The sequence below is a fragment of the Dromaius novaehollandiae genome, chromosome 4 (assembly GCF_036370855.1).
Source record: "Dromaius novaehollandiae isolate bDroNov1 chromosome 4, bDroNov1.hap1, whole genome shotgun sequence".
NCBI classification, from domain to species: domain Eukaryota; kingdom Metazoa; phylum Chordata; class Aves; order Casuariiformes; family Dromaiidae; genus Dromaius; species Dromaius novaehollandiae.
In genome coordinates, this window is record NC_088101.1 from 42,664,341 (window position 1) to 42,682,427 (window position 18,087).

At 39.7% G+C, this 18,087-nt stretch overlaps 1 protein-coding gene across 6 annotated transcripts in view; it reads left to right on the forward strand.

The window, feature by feature from the left end:
* FNIP2 (folliculin interacting protein 2) overlaps positions 1 to 18,087 on the forward strand; it is a 54,716-nt gene that overhangs the window by 30,484 nt on the left and 6,145 nt on the right. For 5 of the 6 annotated variants that reach the window (XM_026120161.2, XM_026120162.2, XM_064510902.1 and 2 more), the window contains 9 exons: positions 719 to 790; positions 1,415 to 1,544; positions 5,566 to 5,767; positions 6,370 to 6,458; positions 7,307 to 7,453; positions 7,590 to 7,759; positions 11,499 to 12,789; positions 13,554 to 13,710; positions 14,967 to 15,167. In XM_026120161.2, coding sequence (XP_025975946.2) covers positions 719 to 790; positions 1,415 to 1,544; positions 5,566 to 5,767; positions 6,370 to 6,458; positions 7,307 to 7,453; positions 7,590 to 7,759; positions 11,499 to 12,789; positions 13,554 to 13,710; positions 14,967 to 15,167 — 2,459 coding nt within the window. The remainder of the gene's footprint in view (positions 1 to 718; positions 791 to 1,414; positions 1,545 to 5,565; positions 5,768 to 6,369; positions 6,459 to 7,306; positions 7,454 to 7,589; positions 7,760 to 11,498; positions 12,790 to 13,553; positions 13,711 to 14,966; positions 15,168 to 18,087) is intronic. The other variant, XM_026120159.2, reaches the window with a different exon arrangement.

The following is an 18,087-nucleotide window of genomic DNA, read 5'->3' on the forward strand; positions in this document are numbered from 1 at the left end:
TAACAATATCAATTTCTTTAATTTTCAAAACTTCATACTACTTTATGTAAAGTCTCCTTTTACAGGCATATTGATGACCCATGCAGGTGGGTAGATCTTTGGCTTAATTAGTTCTGTTAATTGTAAAAATGTAAACTAGAACACCAACACAGTTTCTTCACAGCCTGTGCAAATCTTGCATGCCCTACAGTTTGGGTTATTCTGCATTACTAACACTTCAGTATAGTACAATGTAGGCTGAGTGTTGCTTACTGTGAGGCTTTGTAAATAGTAAATATTTACTTGGGGAGCGAATCTGAAACTTAATGGAACTGGTATTTGGCTATTCAGTTATAATGTTAGCCTGTTCAAAATGACACCCTTACCCCCCCCCCCCCCCCAAAAAAAAAAAAAATAGTGACAGGTGGGGGTAGCAGCAGTCCTTGTTTCAGAGCCCAGCTGACTTCCAGTAATGTAAACTGTATTCACGTTCTCAAGGTGTTTGGACGTTTTTAGTTTGGGGAGAGTGACCAACTTTCTTTAGTGATATGATATTCAATATGGAAATACTGTTTGCTGTCATCTCTGCTCACACCATACTCTACTTATTTGGAGTAAGCAGTACGGGATGTAACTTTGCTGTTGTATGACCTTTAAGCTTAAACATCTTTTTTTCAAACTGACAAATAGTATGATGAGTTATGTAATATTTTCTATTGATCTGATCTGTTTGTTTTAGCACACAGCACACCTGTTGATATGCCAAGTAGAGGACAGAATGAGGACAGAGACAGCGGCATTGCTCGGTCAGGTATCTGCTGCTTTATTTGCCTACTTCTGTAGTTGTTACACTTCTTTAGCTAAGTGATTCACCTGAAATTTTAGGTACCTTATGACCCATCAATCTAATCTTCTCTGGATCTGCTAAGCAATTTTCCTTCTGCTTTTTTTCTCGAAGTCTATATGTAGGAATACTTTTAATGACATTCTTTGTTTACAGCCAAAATTCTCTGGAGTTTACTAATTTATAAGCTGGAGAAAAATTGGTTGGAGCCTTCACTAAAGCAAGGGAAGAGCAGAGGTTTTTGCACTGAGTAGGAGAAGGCCAGCTGTCTGCCTATTGTAATGGGAGGGTAACACCTCTTAGGACAGAATGCTTTTGATGAGAGTGAGACAGCTTAGTATGTTTTAGTAGAGAAGACCTCTGACTTCATGAGAAGAAAGAGTGTTAAGGCAGCAAGAATTGCTTAAAATGATTATCATCTGTCCTGTTGAGAGTGAGTTATGTGAAAACTTACTTTATTAACTGTTTAGAAAGGTCAGCAAGCAAGACCAATATTCACAGGAACTTGTCTCAAGTTAGGATATAAAGGAAGATGTTTAACCAGTGCTCAATATAACTCAGTGTATGTTGGGTTTTTTGCTTTCTTGATAGCATCTCTGAGCAGTCTTCTGGTCACTCCTTTTCCATCTCCAAGCTCTTCATCGTCATCTTCTAGCAGCTATCAACGTCGCTGGCTCCGAAGTCAGACAACCAGTTTAGAGAATGGAATTATTCCAAGGTGGTGAGTGTAGCAGCTTTCCGTTTACAACAGCTGTTTGGCAGCAATAGCAAAATAGAGCTTAAGCTTCTTTTCTTTAAAAGGACAAATCTTGTTATTAAAAGGTACTCTCACTTCAGACTGACTTCCATTCATGTTGTGTAAGACTGCCAATACGAAGAAAGATCAAGTTTTGGCTGAATGTGAGCTACAAGGCTGGATTTGAAATACAGTTGTTTTTATTGAAGGTGTATAGGCTATGTATCAAAAGGCCCCATTCTGAAAAGCAAGTTAAACCATTTCTGAAAAAGCAGAGTAGCCTGTTGAGATGAAAGATTGTAAGAGCACTGCTGCCATAATTGCATTATACTATGATGAAGTCTGACAAGTGAACAGTTATTGAAGTTTTGGAGTAATAGCCCATGACGACTCTCTTGGCTGGTACAGGATGTTCCTGATGTGACTTCTGCCAAAACAGGAAGAAAAAAGAGCTATGATCAAAAAGCTTGGCTTCTGTTTTGGAATTTTATTAGCTTTTGTAGCTCAGTAGCATAACAAAGCATGGAATGCAACAGACCTTTCGTAGCTAATAAGCAAATTCCTCCCTCATCATTGCAAAATAGCAAATGAATCTTGATTATCTGCTTATATGTGCTCATCCACCTGCACCCAGAGACAGCATGGAATTAGTGAAGGGCTACAAGAAACTCCTGCTGCATGTACTTTCTCCCTCTTCACTGTCTTCAAATAAGCTTAAAAAAGTTGCCAATGAAAACTGGTCACTTTAAAAAAACCTCCTTTTGGAAAAGGCCAATTGTAACTATGTTTTAATTATGCCATAATTTACTTTCCCTATGGGTATCGCTTGAACCTCTTTCCAGAATATTCTCACAGAATCATTTTTAACATGAGGAATCATGCAATGGTCCAAATGTAGCAATGCTGCTTTCTAAATCATGTTTGCAGGCAAGAATGAGCTACCAAACATTTTACGTTCAATAGATAGGAAGCTTGGCTAAAAGTACTTCTAAGGAAATAAGGCTGTGAGAGCAGTGTATGCCAAATGGGTTAAAACACTGAGGGGGAAATAAGACAATTTCAGCCCAGTGTAAGAAATAGCCAAAGTTTCATGGATAGAGTTCTTGAAAGCATTACAGAAAAAAGTAAAGTAGCCTTATTAAGCTTCTTATTCACTGAAGAGAACAGTTTGTCCCATGTTGGAGAATCCATGCTTGGAGAAGATCTTGGAAAGCAGACATTATTCATTCTACTATCTGGAACTGCTCTTGGTCTGGGGCTCTTTCTAAGCCAAAGAGGCTCCTCAGGTATTTGTTTTCTGATCACATGCTAGTGAAACAGTGGGTTCTTGGCTGAATGCTTCTGTGACAGCAGAGTTTGCACTTCAGTTTGTACAGCCAAGCTTCTACAGTCTCTAACTGATATTTTAGGCCAGTAGCTCAAAGGAAATGGAACATCTAGCCGGAACTCCATGTAGTCAATTAGCAGACAAGCTAGATTAGCAGCTTTGTTGAAAAGGCCTCTCTCACAGTCAGACCTTAGTTTTTCAATCTCCATTCCTGGGAAGCAATACAAAGACTTGGTTTGTGATGTTTCTTACATGCTGACTGACCATCTTTTTCCAACTTCCTTGAGAATTTCTGTCTCTGCATGTAAGTTCCTGAAGTTCAAATGAGGCTATGTTTTTGTCTTGAATGCTGTTTTCCCACAAGCTGTTTTTGCTGGGTTTTTTTTGCTGTTTTTTTTCCTGTGTTACTGGACTCATATCTCTATGATGAGAAATTTTTGTTTATATAAAACTTTGTCAAACCAATTGTGCTGTAAACTACTTGTTATTAGAATGAGCTTAGAATGAAAGCTTAGCGTTCAGGCTTTACTCCTGTTAGCTGCTTCACAGTAACCTGTAAATGCCTCGGGCTCCATTTCAAGATATTTCTGATGTGGAAAACCGTAAAAGTCTTAATTGTACCACTCACTCCTATTGCAGTTTTAACATACAAGGAAAGTCCAAAAACAAGCTGTTTTCCCATGAGCTGCTGTTCTGAACGTGTTCACTTGTGTTCTCATGGCTTTTTTTTTCTCCTGTCCATTCTCTCCCTCTTCCCCCCCCCCCCCCCCCCCCCAGTTTCTCAATATAGATTAAACACCATTATTCAATTAAAATTTTCCTTCCGAAAGAAATTCTGGCCATACTGTTTTAATCATTGGGATATATTCTTTCTTTTACTTAATATATTTTTCACAGTGAAATTGATTCAGAAACCTGAAACAAGAGAAAATAATATCTCTGCAAATCTAGGATCATCAGCACTTAAATCTGCAGTGCAAGTATCTTTGGAGGAATGGGGTGGGGAGATTGCCACTCTTTTGTCTAATCATAGAAAATTTTAGGCTGGCAGAGACCTGTGGAGGTTACCTAATTCAGTTGCCTGCTCAAAGCAGGACTAACCTGGAAGTTAGACCAGGTTGCTCAGGAACTTGTCTTGTTGAATTTTAAAAATCTCCAAGGATGGGGTTTCCACAGCCTTTCTGGGCAGCTGGTTCCATTGTCTAATCTTTCTGTGATTTTTTTTTTTTTTTTTTTTTTTTTTTTTTAATATGCCACCAGAAATTTCTGTGCAGCATCTAATTTACAGCCAAAGGATGAGAGTCACTCTTCACCTCTGAGAAGAGTCTGTCTTCTGCATAACCACCCACTGGATTGTAGAAGATTGCTGAATAAACCCAGCACTTTCAGACTTTCCTTGTACGTCATGTGCTCCAGGCTCCTTACCACTTCAGTGGTCCTTCACTGGACTTGCTCCAGTTTGTGGGCTGGACACAGTTCTCCTGGTGTGGCCTCCTAAGTGCCAAACAGAGGGGAATATTGATTTATCTTGACCTGTTGGCTAGGCTCTTGCTAATACAGCTTAACAGACAGTTAATCTTCGTTGCTTCCCGAGCACAGTGCTGCCTCATGTTCGTTCTGGTGCCTGCCAGTATTCCCGGGGTCTTGTCTGTGGGATGCTTCCTGAACAGTCAGCCCCTAAGCCTTACAACTGTATGAGGATAATCTGTCTCAGGTGCAGGGCTTCTGCCCTGCCTGACAATTTGTTGTTGAACTTCACTCTTCCGTGTTAAGATCCTTCAGAATAGTAGACATGCCCTCCAGTGTATTGACCAGTTCTCGCCTCACCACCCCAAATCTGGCATCATCTGCAAACCTACTTAGGGTGTGTTCTGATCCATAGTCCAGGTTGGTGATAAAAGATATTAAGCAGTATTGGTCCCCTCGTGTAATACTGAAAGCTGGCATTGCTGTTGAGAGAAATGTGGCAGAACTATCAAGTGAGAAAACAGCTTGGGGAAACAATAGATGGCTGTGAAATGGCCACTGTTTAATTTTTTAGCTGGGAACAAAGCTTTTTAAACTATAGCAAATTTTGAGCTAGGCATATGTGTTTGTAGGCATTAAATTGTGTTTTCACAGTAATTACTAAGTTGTGATGTTTTGTCTTTAGTTAAAATAGAAACTTCTAGTTCACATTTTTAATGGCTGCTTTAGAGCAGGCATCTTAAGATGCTGGGCAAGTAGTGTGTTTTCCAACTTCTCTCATGAACAGCAGTGTAGATTCAAGAACATCATGGGCATACTGCTGAGGAGCAGGAGCTTCAGAGCTGGATTCAGTTCCCAGCTCTGTCAGATTCCCTTTAACCTTCTTTGCAAATTACTATCAGTTTTGGTTCCATTTTGTTTTTATAAAATGCAAATAAATCCAGAAGGAGGGATTTTGTAGCTCTGTTTTAGAAGGCTTTTGCTGCATTTTAACTGCTGGGATAGCCTTTCTCCAATCTGTTTTAGTAAACACAGGTCTTGTCCATCAAAATGCTGGGTATTCTCTCTGAACAGAGACAGGTGACAGCAAATTCTTGTGTAGATAGTCAAAGGAGACTTAAGCATGAGTTCCCTTCAACTTTGTATAGAAAGATGGATAGAAGATAAGCTGGCTTTAATACATGGGTAACTGTTGTAACAAATCTCTTACAGGTCCACTGAAGAAATGTTTAGTATGGCTGATGAAAGCTGCAGCTCCAATCCTGCAATAGTTCGGAGGAAAAAAATTGCAATCAGCATAATTTTCTCTCTGCCTGAAAAAGAAGAAGCACAGAGACACTTCCAGGATTTCTTTTTCTCTCACTTCCCTCTTTTTGAATCCCACATGAACAAGCTAAAGTATGCAATAGAAAAGGTACAGAATATTAATTTTACTTTATGTGGAAAAATAAGTGACAAACTAGAACGAAATATTCTAGAATCTGATAGATGAAGTCTGGGAAGGAGTGGGAGAAGGTTACATGGTTCCAAGCCTTCCTCCCTCCTTACACATGTAGTCTTGAGCCTGAGCCCAGCATAGGAATTTAGCACTTGTTTTCCTTGAACTAGCAGCACATGCTGAAAAGGAGTGTGGTTTCTTTTCTAGTTGAAATGAGAATGGAGAGTTGCATGTTGCAGGTGTTTTTTCTTTCCTTTTTCTCATATTCCACTGAGGTTGTCTTGATTCCCCGCAGGCTGTGGGAAAGATTGTATTCTATCCTTTCATGCAGTCGTTAAGAGACAAAAAGTATTTGCTGTTTTCCCCTTCCTCTCTCCAAAATGTTCTCTTCTCTCCCCATGTCTAGTTTTAGGGATTGGTCCTTCATGGTGAGATAGAAGGAGATTGGCAGCTATTGCTGTTCTGAGTGGCTGTGTAGCACTGGGGTTATTAATTGTCTTGACATGTTAATGAAGCTTAAAAAATGAAGAATATGAATCCTTTAAGAAGCTGTTTTGTGTGTTTAACTCTTAATCAAGGCCATGATCTGCTGTAGAAAAATAGCGGAATCCAGCCAAAGAGTGCAGGTTTATATCAGTCGTGTCATGGATGCCCTGGGAGAATTCAGGTGAGTTGGTGGAGTTCTCAATTAGAAAGAGAGCTGTTCTTGTGCCCTTCTTAAGTTACTTACCACTTCCAATTATAAGCAACCGAATGCAGATTCTTGTGATTTAGCCAGTCTTGAAATTAGCATGACTGAATTTTCTGTGCTGGGTATAGGGTAGATGTTTTTGGAAAACTTCAGCCTGTGTCAGCTGTTTTGAGAATGAGAGTAAACATAGTACTCCATTCTGCTCACCTGTACCTAGAACTGGCAGTTGAAGTCTTTGAAGGTTTCATCAGAAGTTGGCTTCTACTGACATCTGTGCAGATGCTTGAATTGTTGTATTCAAGCAGTTGAATTGTCTACTCCTAGCTGTAGGTGCTGGGCAGTGCAACTGGCTGGAAAGTTTGTCAAGGGCACCCTTTCTGGTACCTAAGAAAGGAAGAGACAGCCAGAATCAAAGGACAGCCCAGGGGAGAGACAAGAAGCATGTATGGGTTAGAGGTTCTGTAGTGTCCAGAATGTGAATAGAATGGTTTCTTTTTCCTCCTCAAAATGATTTGCACTTCTCTGTGTACAAGTACACAGAGGAGAATGCAACAAAGTGAAGAAGAAAATGCAGTTCATGGGAAGACACTAAGCAGCTGTTGTAATAATTTATCAGTGAATCAGAAGTTATCAGTACACTGATTAAACAGACTAGTGTTCTGGCACTCTGATTAGTGTGTCTGGAAAACTTTTCCAATTTGGTCAGAGTCTCCTTGCTCTTGCAGAAAAAACTCAGTAGGTGATAGAAGAGGAAACGAGCTACTTGTGTGCAACTTTGAAATGCTGCATGTTAACATTTGTTTTGGGTTTCTTGCTCTGAGCAGAATTACCATCTGGAACCTATATTCTGTTCCAAGGATTGCAGAGCCAGTGTGGCTTAATATGATGTCCAATACCCTGGAAAAGAATCAGTTATGCCAGCGTTTTCTTAAAGAATTTACATTTTTGATAGAACAGATCAACAAAAACCAGTAAGCTTTTTTTCCTGTATTTCTTAAAAGCTTGTGTGCTTCCTAGTGCACATGATATGTTCGAGCATTTAATAGGATATTCTTTTGCTAGTATTATGTTGCTCATGTCTCTTTTTTTCCCCCCCCCCACCACCAGGTTCTTTGCTGCTTTGTTAACTGCGGTGCTGACTTATCATCTGGCTTGGGTCCCAACCGTAATGCCAGTTGACCATCCTCCTATAAAGGCCTTCTCTGAGAAACGCACATCACAGTCTGTGAACATGCTGGCAAAATCCCATCCATATAACCCTCTCTGGGCACAGCTTGGTCAGTAGCAAATTAAAAACTTCAGACTTCTATAGACTAGCCCCTTCCTGCATGCACTCCTCTTATCCAAGAGCTACTTGGAAGCACGCGTTTGCTTGTGTTTAGAGGTAGAAGAGGAGTTAGATGTTGTTTCTCATGCTAGCCGTGAGCTAGTAGAGCTTAGCTTTGTAGTCGCATAGCTCTCTTCTGGCTCTGGCTTGAGGTCTTTAATGGCTGCTGGTAGAACTCTGGAAAAGGTTTGCTCATCAGCCTTACTGTAAGGTGGGCAGAGCCACCAACAGATGTCTTTTGAGTCTGGGTAAGCAGAATATCTGAAGGTCTGTCAGCATAGCCTGGTGCTCTCCTCTGCTTCCTTGGTCCCTTTTCTTCCTCCTCCTTTATACTTCCTGGTTAAAGTAATTTGGTATAGGAATCTTAAGAGGGTGCAAATGTTCCCAATGGCCTGAGCAGTTTGAGGGGAATGAGAAGGAAATAGGGTAGGTGGAAGAAAGTGCTCTGGGCCTTGGAGACTGTTTGTAGCTTGGCCAGGGTACTTCCTTTTACCTCTTTCTTACAGAGCTAGGATGGACACCAAGACAACAGGATAGAAACCTGGAAGCTGGTAGTACCTCCACTCATTTGGTCACTTGAGTGGGCTTGGGCCAAGATTCTCTTTCTACACCCAGCTCCTCAGGCTGTTTTCTAACAAATATTATATAGCTTATAAATTATTTTGATACAGGGAATTAAATGACTGCTGTCAAATGAGTAGGTGAGTGAGAGCTGAGAGAATAACACTGCCAGTAGTAAATCCTTGAAAATTCTTCCTCCTCTCGGCAGCAGCTGTGAGTGTGGTATCAGCTCAGTCTTAACTTTAAACCCTATGCTATGCTGTCTGTAAAATAACACACCTGCATACTGTAGTGAAGCTCTAAAGCAGTAATGGGACTCTTACGCTGTGCTACTGGTCATGTTTCCATCTTTTGTCTAGCTTAGTTCTGTTGGTTCTTCTCAGTAGCCTTCATGGCATTAAGAATTGCTACCTTGGCCATGTAGTTGTAGTAAAAGATGCATTTCCTGTTTTAAGATGAACTTAAAACATTATGCAAGGAGTAATGAATTAGATTTTCTAGGAAGGGGGGAAAATGGAAGCTGGCTCAGGGTGTTGAGGATGAAGCCAGGCCTGTGATTTTTAACAGCCAGCTGGAACAGAGGTGTAAGATGGGCGGTAGCTCTTGTGGTCTCTCTCAGGAGCCACTGCTGGTGATTGGTCAAGAATCTGTTTCCCTTCTCACCTTTCCGGGCTTTATGTTGCTACCAGCACTGCCTCGGCCAAATTCTGAGTGGTTGAGCTCAAAACACTTCCTGGTTCTGTTTTGTTCTTGTAAAGCCCAAAGCCAGTATCAGGTTGTTGTACTAGCTGATAGTGCGGAGTAAGATGTTGCCCTCTGCTGGTTCCCTCCTTAAAAAATCCAAAAGTTTAAGAAAAAAGCTTAGTGCTTTTAAAATGAAAATTACTTTTTATTAACGTAAACATTTTGAAGTGTCTGTCTTTCTACCTTCTGAGATATGTTCTCATTATGTTTTATGCATCAATTACACTTGTATCAACATTTATATGTAGGTAGTGCTGCAAGTAAGGCTTAATACTCTCTCTGTTTAAGCTTGGCTTCAATCTGACGTGCTTAGTGGTAGTCATTAGTATGTTTAAGCTTGGCTTCAATCTGACGTGCTTAGTGGTAGTCATTAGTATGTTTTGAAGACCACAATTTTGACTTCTCTTCCTGTCTCAGTAGGAATTTTTTTTGTATAGAAGTGATTTGTGCAAATGGACATGAAGCCTGAATCTGATTTCCATAGCAACTGTGCCCAACTTAAAAGTAAAAAGACTTCTTTCCCTTTCCGAATTGCTAGTCTTCATGGCCCATTAGGCATTGAGATAAATAGAATTCCTTCTAGTTCTTACATAACAAACAATAAGAGAGGTCAGACCTGTCTAGCAGCAAGTGTATGGTCTTGCTGCCTAGGGTTAGGTCTCTGCAAACCTCACATAATTTAAAAATTGAGTGAGTAGTCTGAAGCTTATTTTCCAGTACTGGGGATGGCATGTTAGGCTATGGGGCTAGTGGCAAGGGTATCCTTAACTGAGGGAAGACAGCATACTGATGGCACCGTGCAGCAGCGTCTACAGTGGATCACTGGCATAGTGGACACGCCTCCATAGACGGCAGGTCTTGGTGGGGGAGACAGTAAGTGAGAAGAGTGGAATTACTGTCTTGCTGAGCCTTGCTCTGCAGGAAGGGAGCCAGGAACCTTATTCCTTCTATGCCCTGAAGGACTTGGAGGAGGCTGGGCATAAATTTTCCCTTTTGTAGTTTTAGCCCCCTTATGTTGAAACCAGAGTTCCCCTTGCTCCTGGTAGAGAACTTCCTGAAGCTCTGGCTATAGTTTTATTTAGTGTTAGTAGAACTTCATGAAGTCTGGACAAAATCCTGGTGGCACGCTCAGTCCAGAGCATTTGAGAAGGCCTGCGCAAGGACTTAGCGTCCAGAAAAGCTGTCTGGTAGATTGGCATGTAGCCAGAGAAACCAGTTTGCAAGGTGAATATTTATGCTGGCTGAAGAAAATCCAGCTTTTGGTGGCTGCCTCCTGTCCGCTTGTGATGTTAGCCACAGTTTGGTCAGCCAAAGACCTTTAGTGAGTGCTCTGTAATAGATGTCAAGTGAAGTCAGTTGTGTTAACTTAACCTGGTATTAAGCATTTCTTGAGTTTAACTTGGCTTTGTCTGAAACTGAGCATGTGAGCATTCCTGTACTGGACATCTCGGTTTACTTTTCCCAGAACTCTGGTGTAGAAACCCTTCAGCTGATAGATTGTGGGCAACTGGAACATGGTTACCTGTCTCACCAACACAGATGTATTCAAAGTAGGATATATATGACCTTGGCTCTGTTTAAAAAGCTGTTCTCCAGCATAAAAGAGCTAGCAAATAAACAGTTCTAAGGGGTTCTAAGGGGACTCTGATTGTCCTGTAGTATCTATCTTCTATATTAAAACACAACTGTAACAGGAAAGTAGTGCATATATTTTCAAGTACTACCCCTCCCCCAAAACAAGCTCACTTTTGTGAAACTTCCTCCAAGTACATAGAAGTATAGGTGCCTTGACCCAAAAATTACTGTTCTATACCTCTGTTTTAGAACCTTGTTTACTAAACTGATATTAGATCCTTTTATTTTGGGGGTTTTGGATATCTTAGTACTGAAATGCATCATTTAGGTTTTGTTGGAATGAAGATTTCTGTGTTTAACAGAAAGGAGAAGAAAAAGTGACCCTGATAAACCAGAATAATTTTGATGTGAAAGAGAATGAGTAGAGAAAATGGAAAACAGTATAGTTGGTTTTAGAGCTTAGCTGGATCTATACTCCTCTTCATCCCATATTGTGTTAATTTCCAAGCGAAAATATCTTTTAGCCATTTTATAAAATAAAACCTGCAGTTGTTTTGAAGGGGAAGAAACTGAACAGTAGCAGCCAAACCCTTCTAAAAACACCGAAACCCTTATGACTACAAGCCAGGCAGAAGAAATGTCAGGGGATTTCTTTTGTTGTTGTTTTAAAATTTTATGAATTTACTGTGAAAGCAAACTCTCATTTGTGTCAGTAATAAATGCTGCTTAAAATTTTTTTGAATTCAAATGCTGTAGCTTATGTTACAACTGTATAAGAGCATGTGAAATTCTTGTTTTTTCCTTTGCAGGTGATCTTTATGGTGCCATAGGCTCTCCAGTTAGGTTGACTCGGACTGTTGTTATTGGAAAACGTAAGGAGTTGGTGCAGCGCTTGCTCTATGTTCTAACTTACTTCATTCGGTGCTCTGAGCTGCAGGAAAATCAACTGACATGGAGTGAGCAGGTTGGGGAAGGAGAGCAAGTGCTAAATGGAAGCACAATCATAACTGCACTAGAAAAAGGAGAGGTAGAAGAATCTGACTATGTGGTTGTCACTGTTAAAAATGAACCTGCTCTTGTGCCTCCAATCCTACCTCCAAAGAACGATGGAAGTAAGAGCAGTACAATTGCTGAGTGGATGCATAATTCAGAAAGCACTCGTGCCATGCCAGCGTCCTCAAAAGAGAAGAATGAAGCAACAGGAAAGACTAGTCAAAACTCTGAAGCATCTGTTGACTGTCCAACGAGCACTTTCCATAAAGGAGCAGCTGATGGTAAGAGGACTGTTGCTGATACTGGAGTCATATCCTACCACTTTGAAGAACCATCTGAATTGGAGGATTTAATGGACCTAAAGAAGAATCAGATTGAAAGCAAAGTGGAAAAGCAGCTGCCTAGTAGGTCATCTGCCTTACCTTGTCCTGAAAGGTCTGACCACAGAAGTTCACACTTAGAAAAGGTCACCTTTCAGATCGGAAGTTCTGCGTCACCAGAGTCGGACTTAGAAGCTCGTAGAAGAGAAATGGAAGAGAATCTGAAGGCATTCATAAAAAATCCAGAGGTGATGCATTGTGCCTCAAGTTCCCCAAGTCTGACTGTGGACACTTTCCAGAATCAACAAGAAAGTTGTGAAGCTGCTTTTATACCCTGCAGTAAACATAGTATTTGTTATGCACAAGTTCCACCTTCTGAGGGGAAGAATGACGAACATGGGGAAAGCAAAGGAATGGAAATGAATTTAGCAAGCACATCCGGTGAACTGCTTTTGCCCACTGATAACATAGCAACTATAAAAATGCCGAGTGTGAAAGAATCTAGAACTTTATGCTCTGACAATCTGGAGAGCTGTTCACCTGATTGTGTACAAGTAGCTGCTACTGTCAGACAGGATTCTCCTCAAGTAGGTGCTAAAGATGTCCCCTATGGGGATGCTGGAAGGAAAGTCCCATTCAGAGTTGAAGGGGATATTCCAAGGAATGAGAGTTCAGACAGTGCTCTTGGAGCCAGTGATGAAGAAGGTGATTGTTGTATCTCTGAACTCCATCATGATGTCAGCAAAAGACTTGAAGAGTTTGCAGAAGTGGAACTTCCTTTACCCAGGTAAAACAGTTCATATGAATTTAGAAATAGAAGAAATGAAAAGTAGTTACTACCTTAAAGGTGTTCAGGATTTCAGACTTGAAATCCTGGAGTCCTGATTAAATTATTTGCTGACATCTCCCTACCAGACATTGGTAATGTAGTTAAGATTCTTGTTAGCAGTCTTGACAGAAAGAAAGCCAAGACTAAGTAGCTTGAGGTGTTGGAGTTTGCTAAGGAAGTTGTTATTCAAATGTTTAATGAAAAGATGCCAGATTTGTTAGTGTGCCACTGCCTGAAACACTTAATCTAGACGTAATTCTATCTGAGGACAAACAAAACTCTAGCTTTTATCGAACTGATGCTTGCTAAAGTCAAATTTCAAAAAAGGAGGAGGATCTTATTTAAAAACTAAGGTTTATAGGTGCACAGATACCTTGCTGATGCATAAGGTAGGTAGCTAGGAGTTTGCCTCTTAGTCTGAGAACACTCAAACTTAGTGAACCTGTTAGGTGCAGAACGGGGAGCTCATATATACCACAAGTTCTAATACATGTAGACTTGCTTTGTCTTAAATCTGAAGAAATCATACTGTGTTAAATTTTAGCTTTTAAAATTACTGTTTCAGAGAGCACCAATAACTGGTTCACTGTATTTTGAGTACAATTACTGATGAATACCTGCAGTAGAAGCAGGAGTGGTAAACCAAACATTCTATTTCATGTGAAAATCTGAATGCAGTCTGTCAAGCAATGATCTTACTGCTTTGTATTTCTGTATTTCAGGTCAAACACAATCAGCAGTCAGTGCATGAAAAATTTTGGAAGATCACTGCTAGGTGGTTACTGTCATACATATATGCCTGATCTAGTGCTGCATGGAATAAATAATGATGAAAAACTCAAACAATGTCTACTAGCAGACCTACTTCATTCAATGCATGTGAGTTAAAATACTATTGTAGATAGGAGTTGTGATATTACTGAGAATCTACAGAAGCACAGTAGTTGATGCTTTGAATAGGACCTATTTCTTTCCGCTAACCTGTTCTTAAAAGCAGCTCTTGACATGTCTTGTTTCTTGGAAGAGATTGCCCCTTAATTCAGTGTGTGAGAAGCCTATTCAGACAAGATTCACTTGCTCATTCATTTGTGCCCTCTTAAGTCTTCTCTTTGAAAGATAAACAGAGGGAAGATTTTCTGCTAGCAACTTCAAGTTACAAACAAGGAAGAAAGCCCTCTGAAATCACTTCTCTTTTCAATCAAAATAGCAGATAATTATCTGTATTTCATAAAAATGACCTGCAAATTATTGGAAGCTTCTAAGTTTGATTGTCACTTAGTGGCGTGTGTTGCAAGGGAGATTTGTTTTGTGGAGGCCTGGGTTGTACTAGACTGGTAGTGTAAGTTACTGGCTACATAAAGTTGGTGGCAATAGATAAGAACTTTGCTATAAGTTTAAACTTATAGCAATATCCTTACCTTACTTGGAGTATCCAAAGCAATTTATGACTAACCTTTCACTAAAAATAACTTTGTGTGCTCTTAGTGTGAAATTCTAAACATTTAATTGTTTAGTGATGATCATCAACTGCTTCTGTCTATAGCAATTAAAAATGATCCTGCTGGAAGGAGTTCACATATTGCCCAAAACTGTGACATGTGTGTGTATGTGTTTTTTTTTTTTTTTAAACATCATCAAATTGGTCTAATGTTATACTGTCTCTTTGTATATACCTTGCTTTGATTGTGCTTAGTGAAATCCCTCACAAAATGCCTTGTCTGTGAAACACTGATTGTACTTTCTCCACCACTGAGTCAATATAATTATTATTTTCTTTTTGGAAGAAACTTACCTTGGTAGGGAAACAGGAACGATATTTGTGAAAAAGAGTAGTGTTTCTGAAGCCATGCTTATACAAAATAAAATGCTTGGTCAAATTGGCAGATATGACTTAACGGACCCAGTGTTAATGGATGTAAACACTGGTCCTGAAGTTGGTATTCCTGCTTATTTTTGATTGAGATGCCTTGGGGTTTTGTGTGGTGGTTTTCTTTTTTTTTTTTTTTTTAATGAAAACATTTGTTTGGATCACTTCCTTACCCCTGCCCCAGCATGAATATAAATAGAACCTTACACTAGTTGTGGAAAAGTATATGAAAATCTCACGTAATATTTGTATTTTGTATCTATTGCAGCATCCAGTGCTAGATGAGCCCATAGCAGAAGCTGTCTGCATTATTGCAGACACAGATAAATGGAACGTACAGGTAGCTACAAGCCAGAGAAAGGTGATGGACAACATGAAGCTAGGCAAGGATGTCTTGGTCTCTAGTCAAGTATCCAGTTTATTGCAATCTATTTTACAGCTTTACAAACTCAACCTTCCAGCTGACTTTGTAAGTATTTCTTTACTGAAAGCTGAAGCTAATGAAAATTGCTTAGCTGAGGTATCAAATGCAGAGTTTCTTATACTGGATATTTTATTGCTACACCAATAAACTAATACCTGAGACAATTTAGAGTTAGTACCACATACTTAAAAGAATGCCTGCAACAGTCCATTTACAGACACTGTTTTTAACCTAATTTACATGTAATAGATCAAGATTCATCAACTGCTCCAAAATAGATATGCCAGAACTGGAGTTATGTAGGCAATTTTAGCATGGCCCTCATGTTTAGGGTTGTTAAATTTGGCTTACATTATTTTTTTGTTGTAGAACTTCCCTCCACTCTTTCTGTTGTTGAAGCTTCTGTTTACCCCACCCTGTTCTTAACATACAAATTTCTGTCTTTGGGCAGCCCCATAAACTGGGCACCTCTCTCTCCTCCCCAGTTGTGTGTGCTTCTGCACATTAACCCTTCTGGCTTCTGCATCTTCCAGACATCCCTGTCCATCAGCCTTGTTGACACACTGTCAACATCGTTGCTGGGAGCAAGCTGGAACCTGAAAACACTTGGGGGCCCAGAGTTGCAGCAGGGGTTCTCACTTGTGTCATAGTGTGTTCTCTCCAACCCCACAGCATCCTTTCCTGTCCTCACTATTAGCAGTATTCTTCAGAGTAATTCAGTAAAGCTTTCTGATTACTGATACTGGAAGGAAAAACAAAAGAATCCACAAGTCTAACAGTACAAATTACAATACAATTTTTTATACACAATTGTAGCTGGGGTGGGGGAAAGGGTGTCGTGCCCCCCCCCCCCCCCCCCCAGACTCTACCTTGTTCAGTGAACAAAATTGGCTTGTTCTTCTGTAGACAACTTTGAGAAACTTGTTTTGTAGGAAGCCTGTGTAATGACTGGAGTTGTGGATGGAAGAGGAAGACAGAGCTGAAAGTTAACACCTGTAAATAGTATCAGCTGGCACTGTTCTGAATAAATTTAGTGGTATAGATTATGCCAAGTTCTTCAAAAGTCAAGTACCAGGCAAAATAAGTGGGTACACTAGCAAGGATCTCAACAGATTCCTTGGGGGGGTTAAAAAAAAAACATGTGATTTTGATTAGAATTGCATCATAAGGCTCGCATGCAAACACTGACACTTCGTATTTCTGAGCTGAACAGTTGACTGCAAATGAGGTGTTTTTTCCAGTGTTGTCTTGGGGTTTGTGTGCGCAATTTCTGTATGCTTTGCATGGTGTGCAGTTCGGGGGGGATGGATTGGGTTTGCAGGGGGGATTGTTTCTTAGTGTTTTCCTTTTTCATAAAAAGGAACAGTAAAATGACAATGGTAGTAGCTTATAATTTTCTATAATCCATGTTAGAGGACAATTCGGTCCTCCTTTCTCCACTATTCTGTTGCTGTTAGCAAAGATCTGTAAAATCCCCTGACAGAAGTCAAGTGTTCATCAAACTCTAGGAGGGGAAGTGTGACTTTTTATCATAATTTTTCTTGTGACTTAAACTATGACAAAGACAAATGTACTAATATAGATCAGAGGTGAGTGTAATGCAGTGTATTTGAAGTTTCCTTTACTGGCTTATCTTTCATGGCATCTGCTTACTGTTCAGAACAACAGGTTTTGTTTTCTGTAGTACTACAAAAAGCAAAACCCAAATCAAGGCCTGCCAGATGAAAGGCAAGTGGTATGATCTTTATGGCACTTCAACTTGGTAACCATACTGCAGAAGCCCGTGCAGTATGCTGGAATGAGAAGGAAGTGCAAATCAAAATTGCAACTGCTACATGTCAGCAATCTGTCAAGAGTTTTTACCTGCACCTTTAAACACATTTTGAGCTACTTTTCCTAATATTAAAACTAACTTGGGATTTTTTTCCCGTTTAGTCAGTGAGACAAGTTGCAGAGGAAAGTCAACAGGAAAATATGACTTCATCTCTGGACCTCAAGTAGTATAGACATTTTGAACAAAATTACCTAACTTATGTACTGAGATCATGAGGAAGACTGTCTTTTGATTCTCGGCTGGCATTCAGTCATTAGCATTCAGGAGGAGCAGATAGTCTTATATATTAACCTCTCTTTTTTTTTAAGAGTAGTGTAGGATTCCTCCTTATTTATTCCCGCATAACTTTAATAATTCCATAATCCTGTAGTGTATGAATAACAAAGTTCTGATATGTTGAACTGCTATTTTGGGAAACCACTGTGTGCCTTCCTGAACCACTGTGGAAGTGTTAATAGGGTTTTTGCATTGAAGAGTTATCTGTAATGAGAAGATAAAGAATGCCTACCTTTAGGTTACGTTCTGAAGTGTTACGACTATAATGACATTAGCGAGAACTTACTTGAAGCAAAAAGATCAAACTACTCTTGACAAACTTTTACCTTTCCTCTACTAATGGCAGCTATCTCATTCTATTTGCGCTGTTATGTAGCAGGTTTTTTAGAAATGCATGTTTGTCTTCCCTAAGACCTATTATAAGCTCAGAAAATTGTTAAAAATCTTCATCTTGCTCAAGACCATAAAAAAAAACCAAGCATGAGTCTCTTCATTATTTTTTAACTAGCAAAGCTGATTTCACAGTATCTTATTCTTAATATATGTGGTATTCATTAAACTTGAAAAGTACATTGAATGATGGCCTGAAGCTATTGGCTGCTACTGTTTCTAATTGCTGTCTCTGCCTGCCAGATGTTTATACATTTGATAATGTAAGATTCTGCATGTGCTTCTTGCTTTCATCTCTTGGAGTTTGGAGAGCTGAATTTAACTTTTTTTTGAAGTGGTCATCACTGTGGAAAGAAAGAATATATTAAATTGAATGTACCTCTTGTCCTAGAACAAAATATTTGATTAGACATCTTATGTATTCACCTTGTGCTACCAAAAAAAAAAAAAAAGGAAATTTTCTTT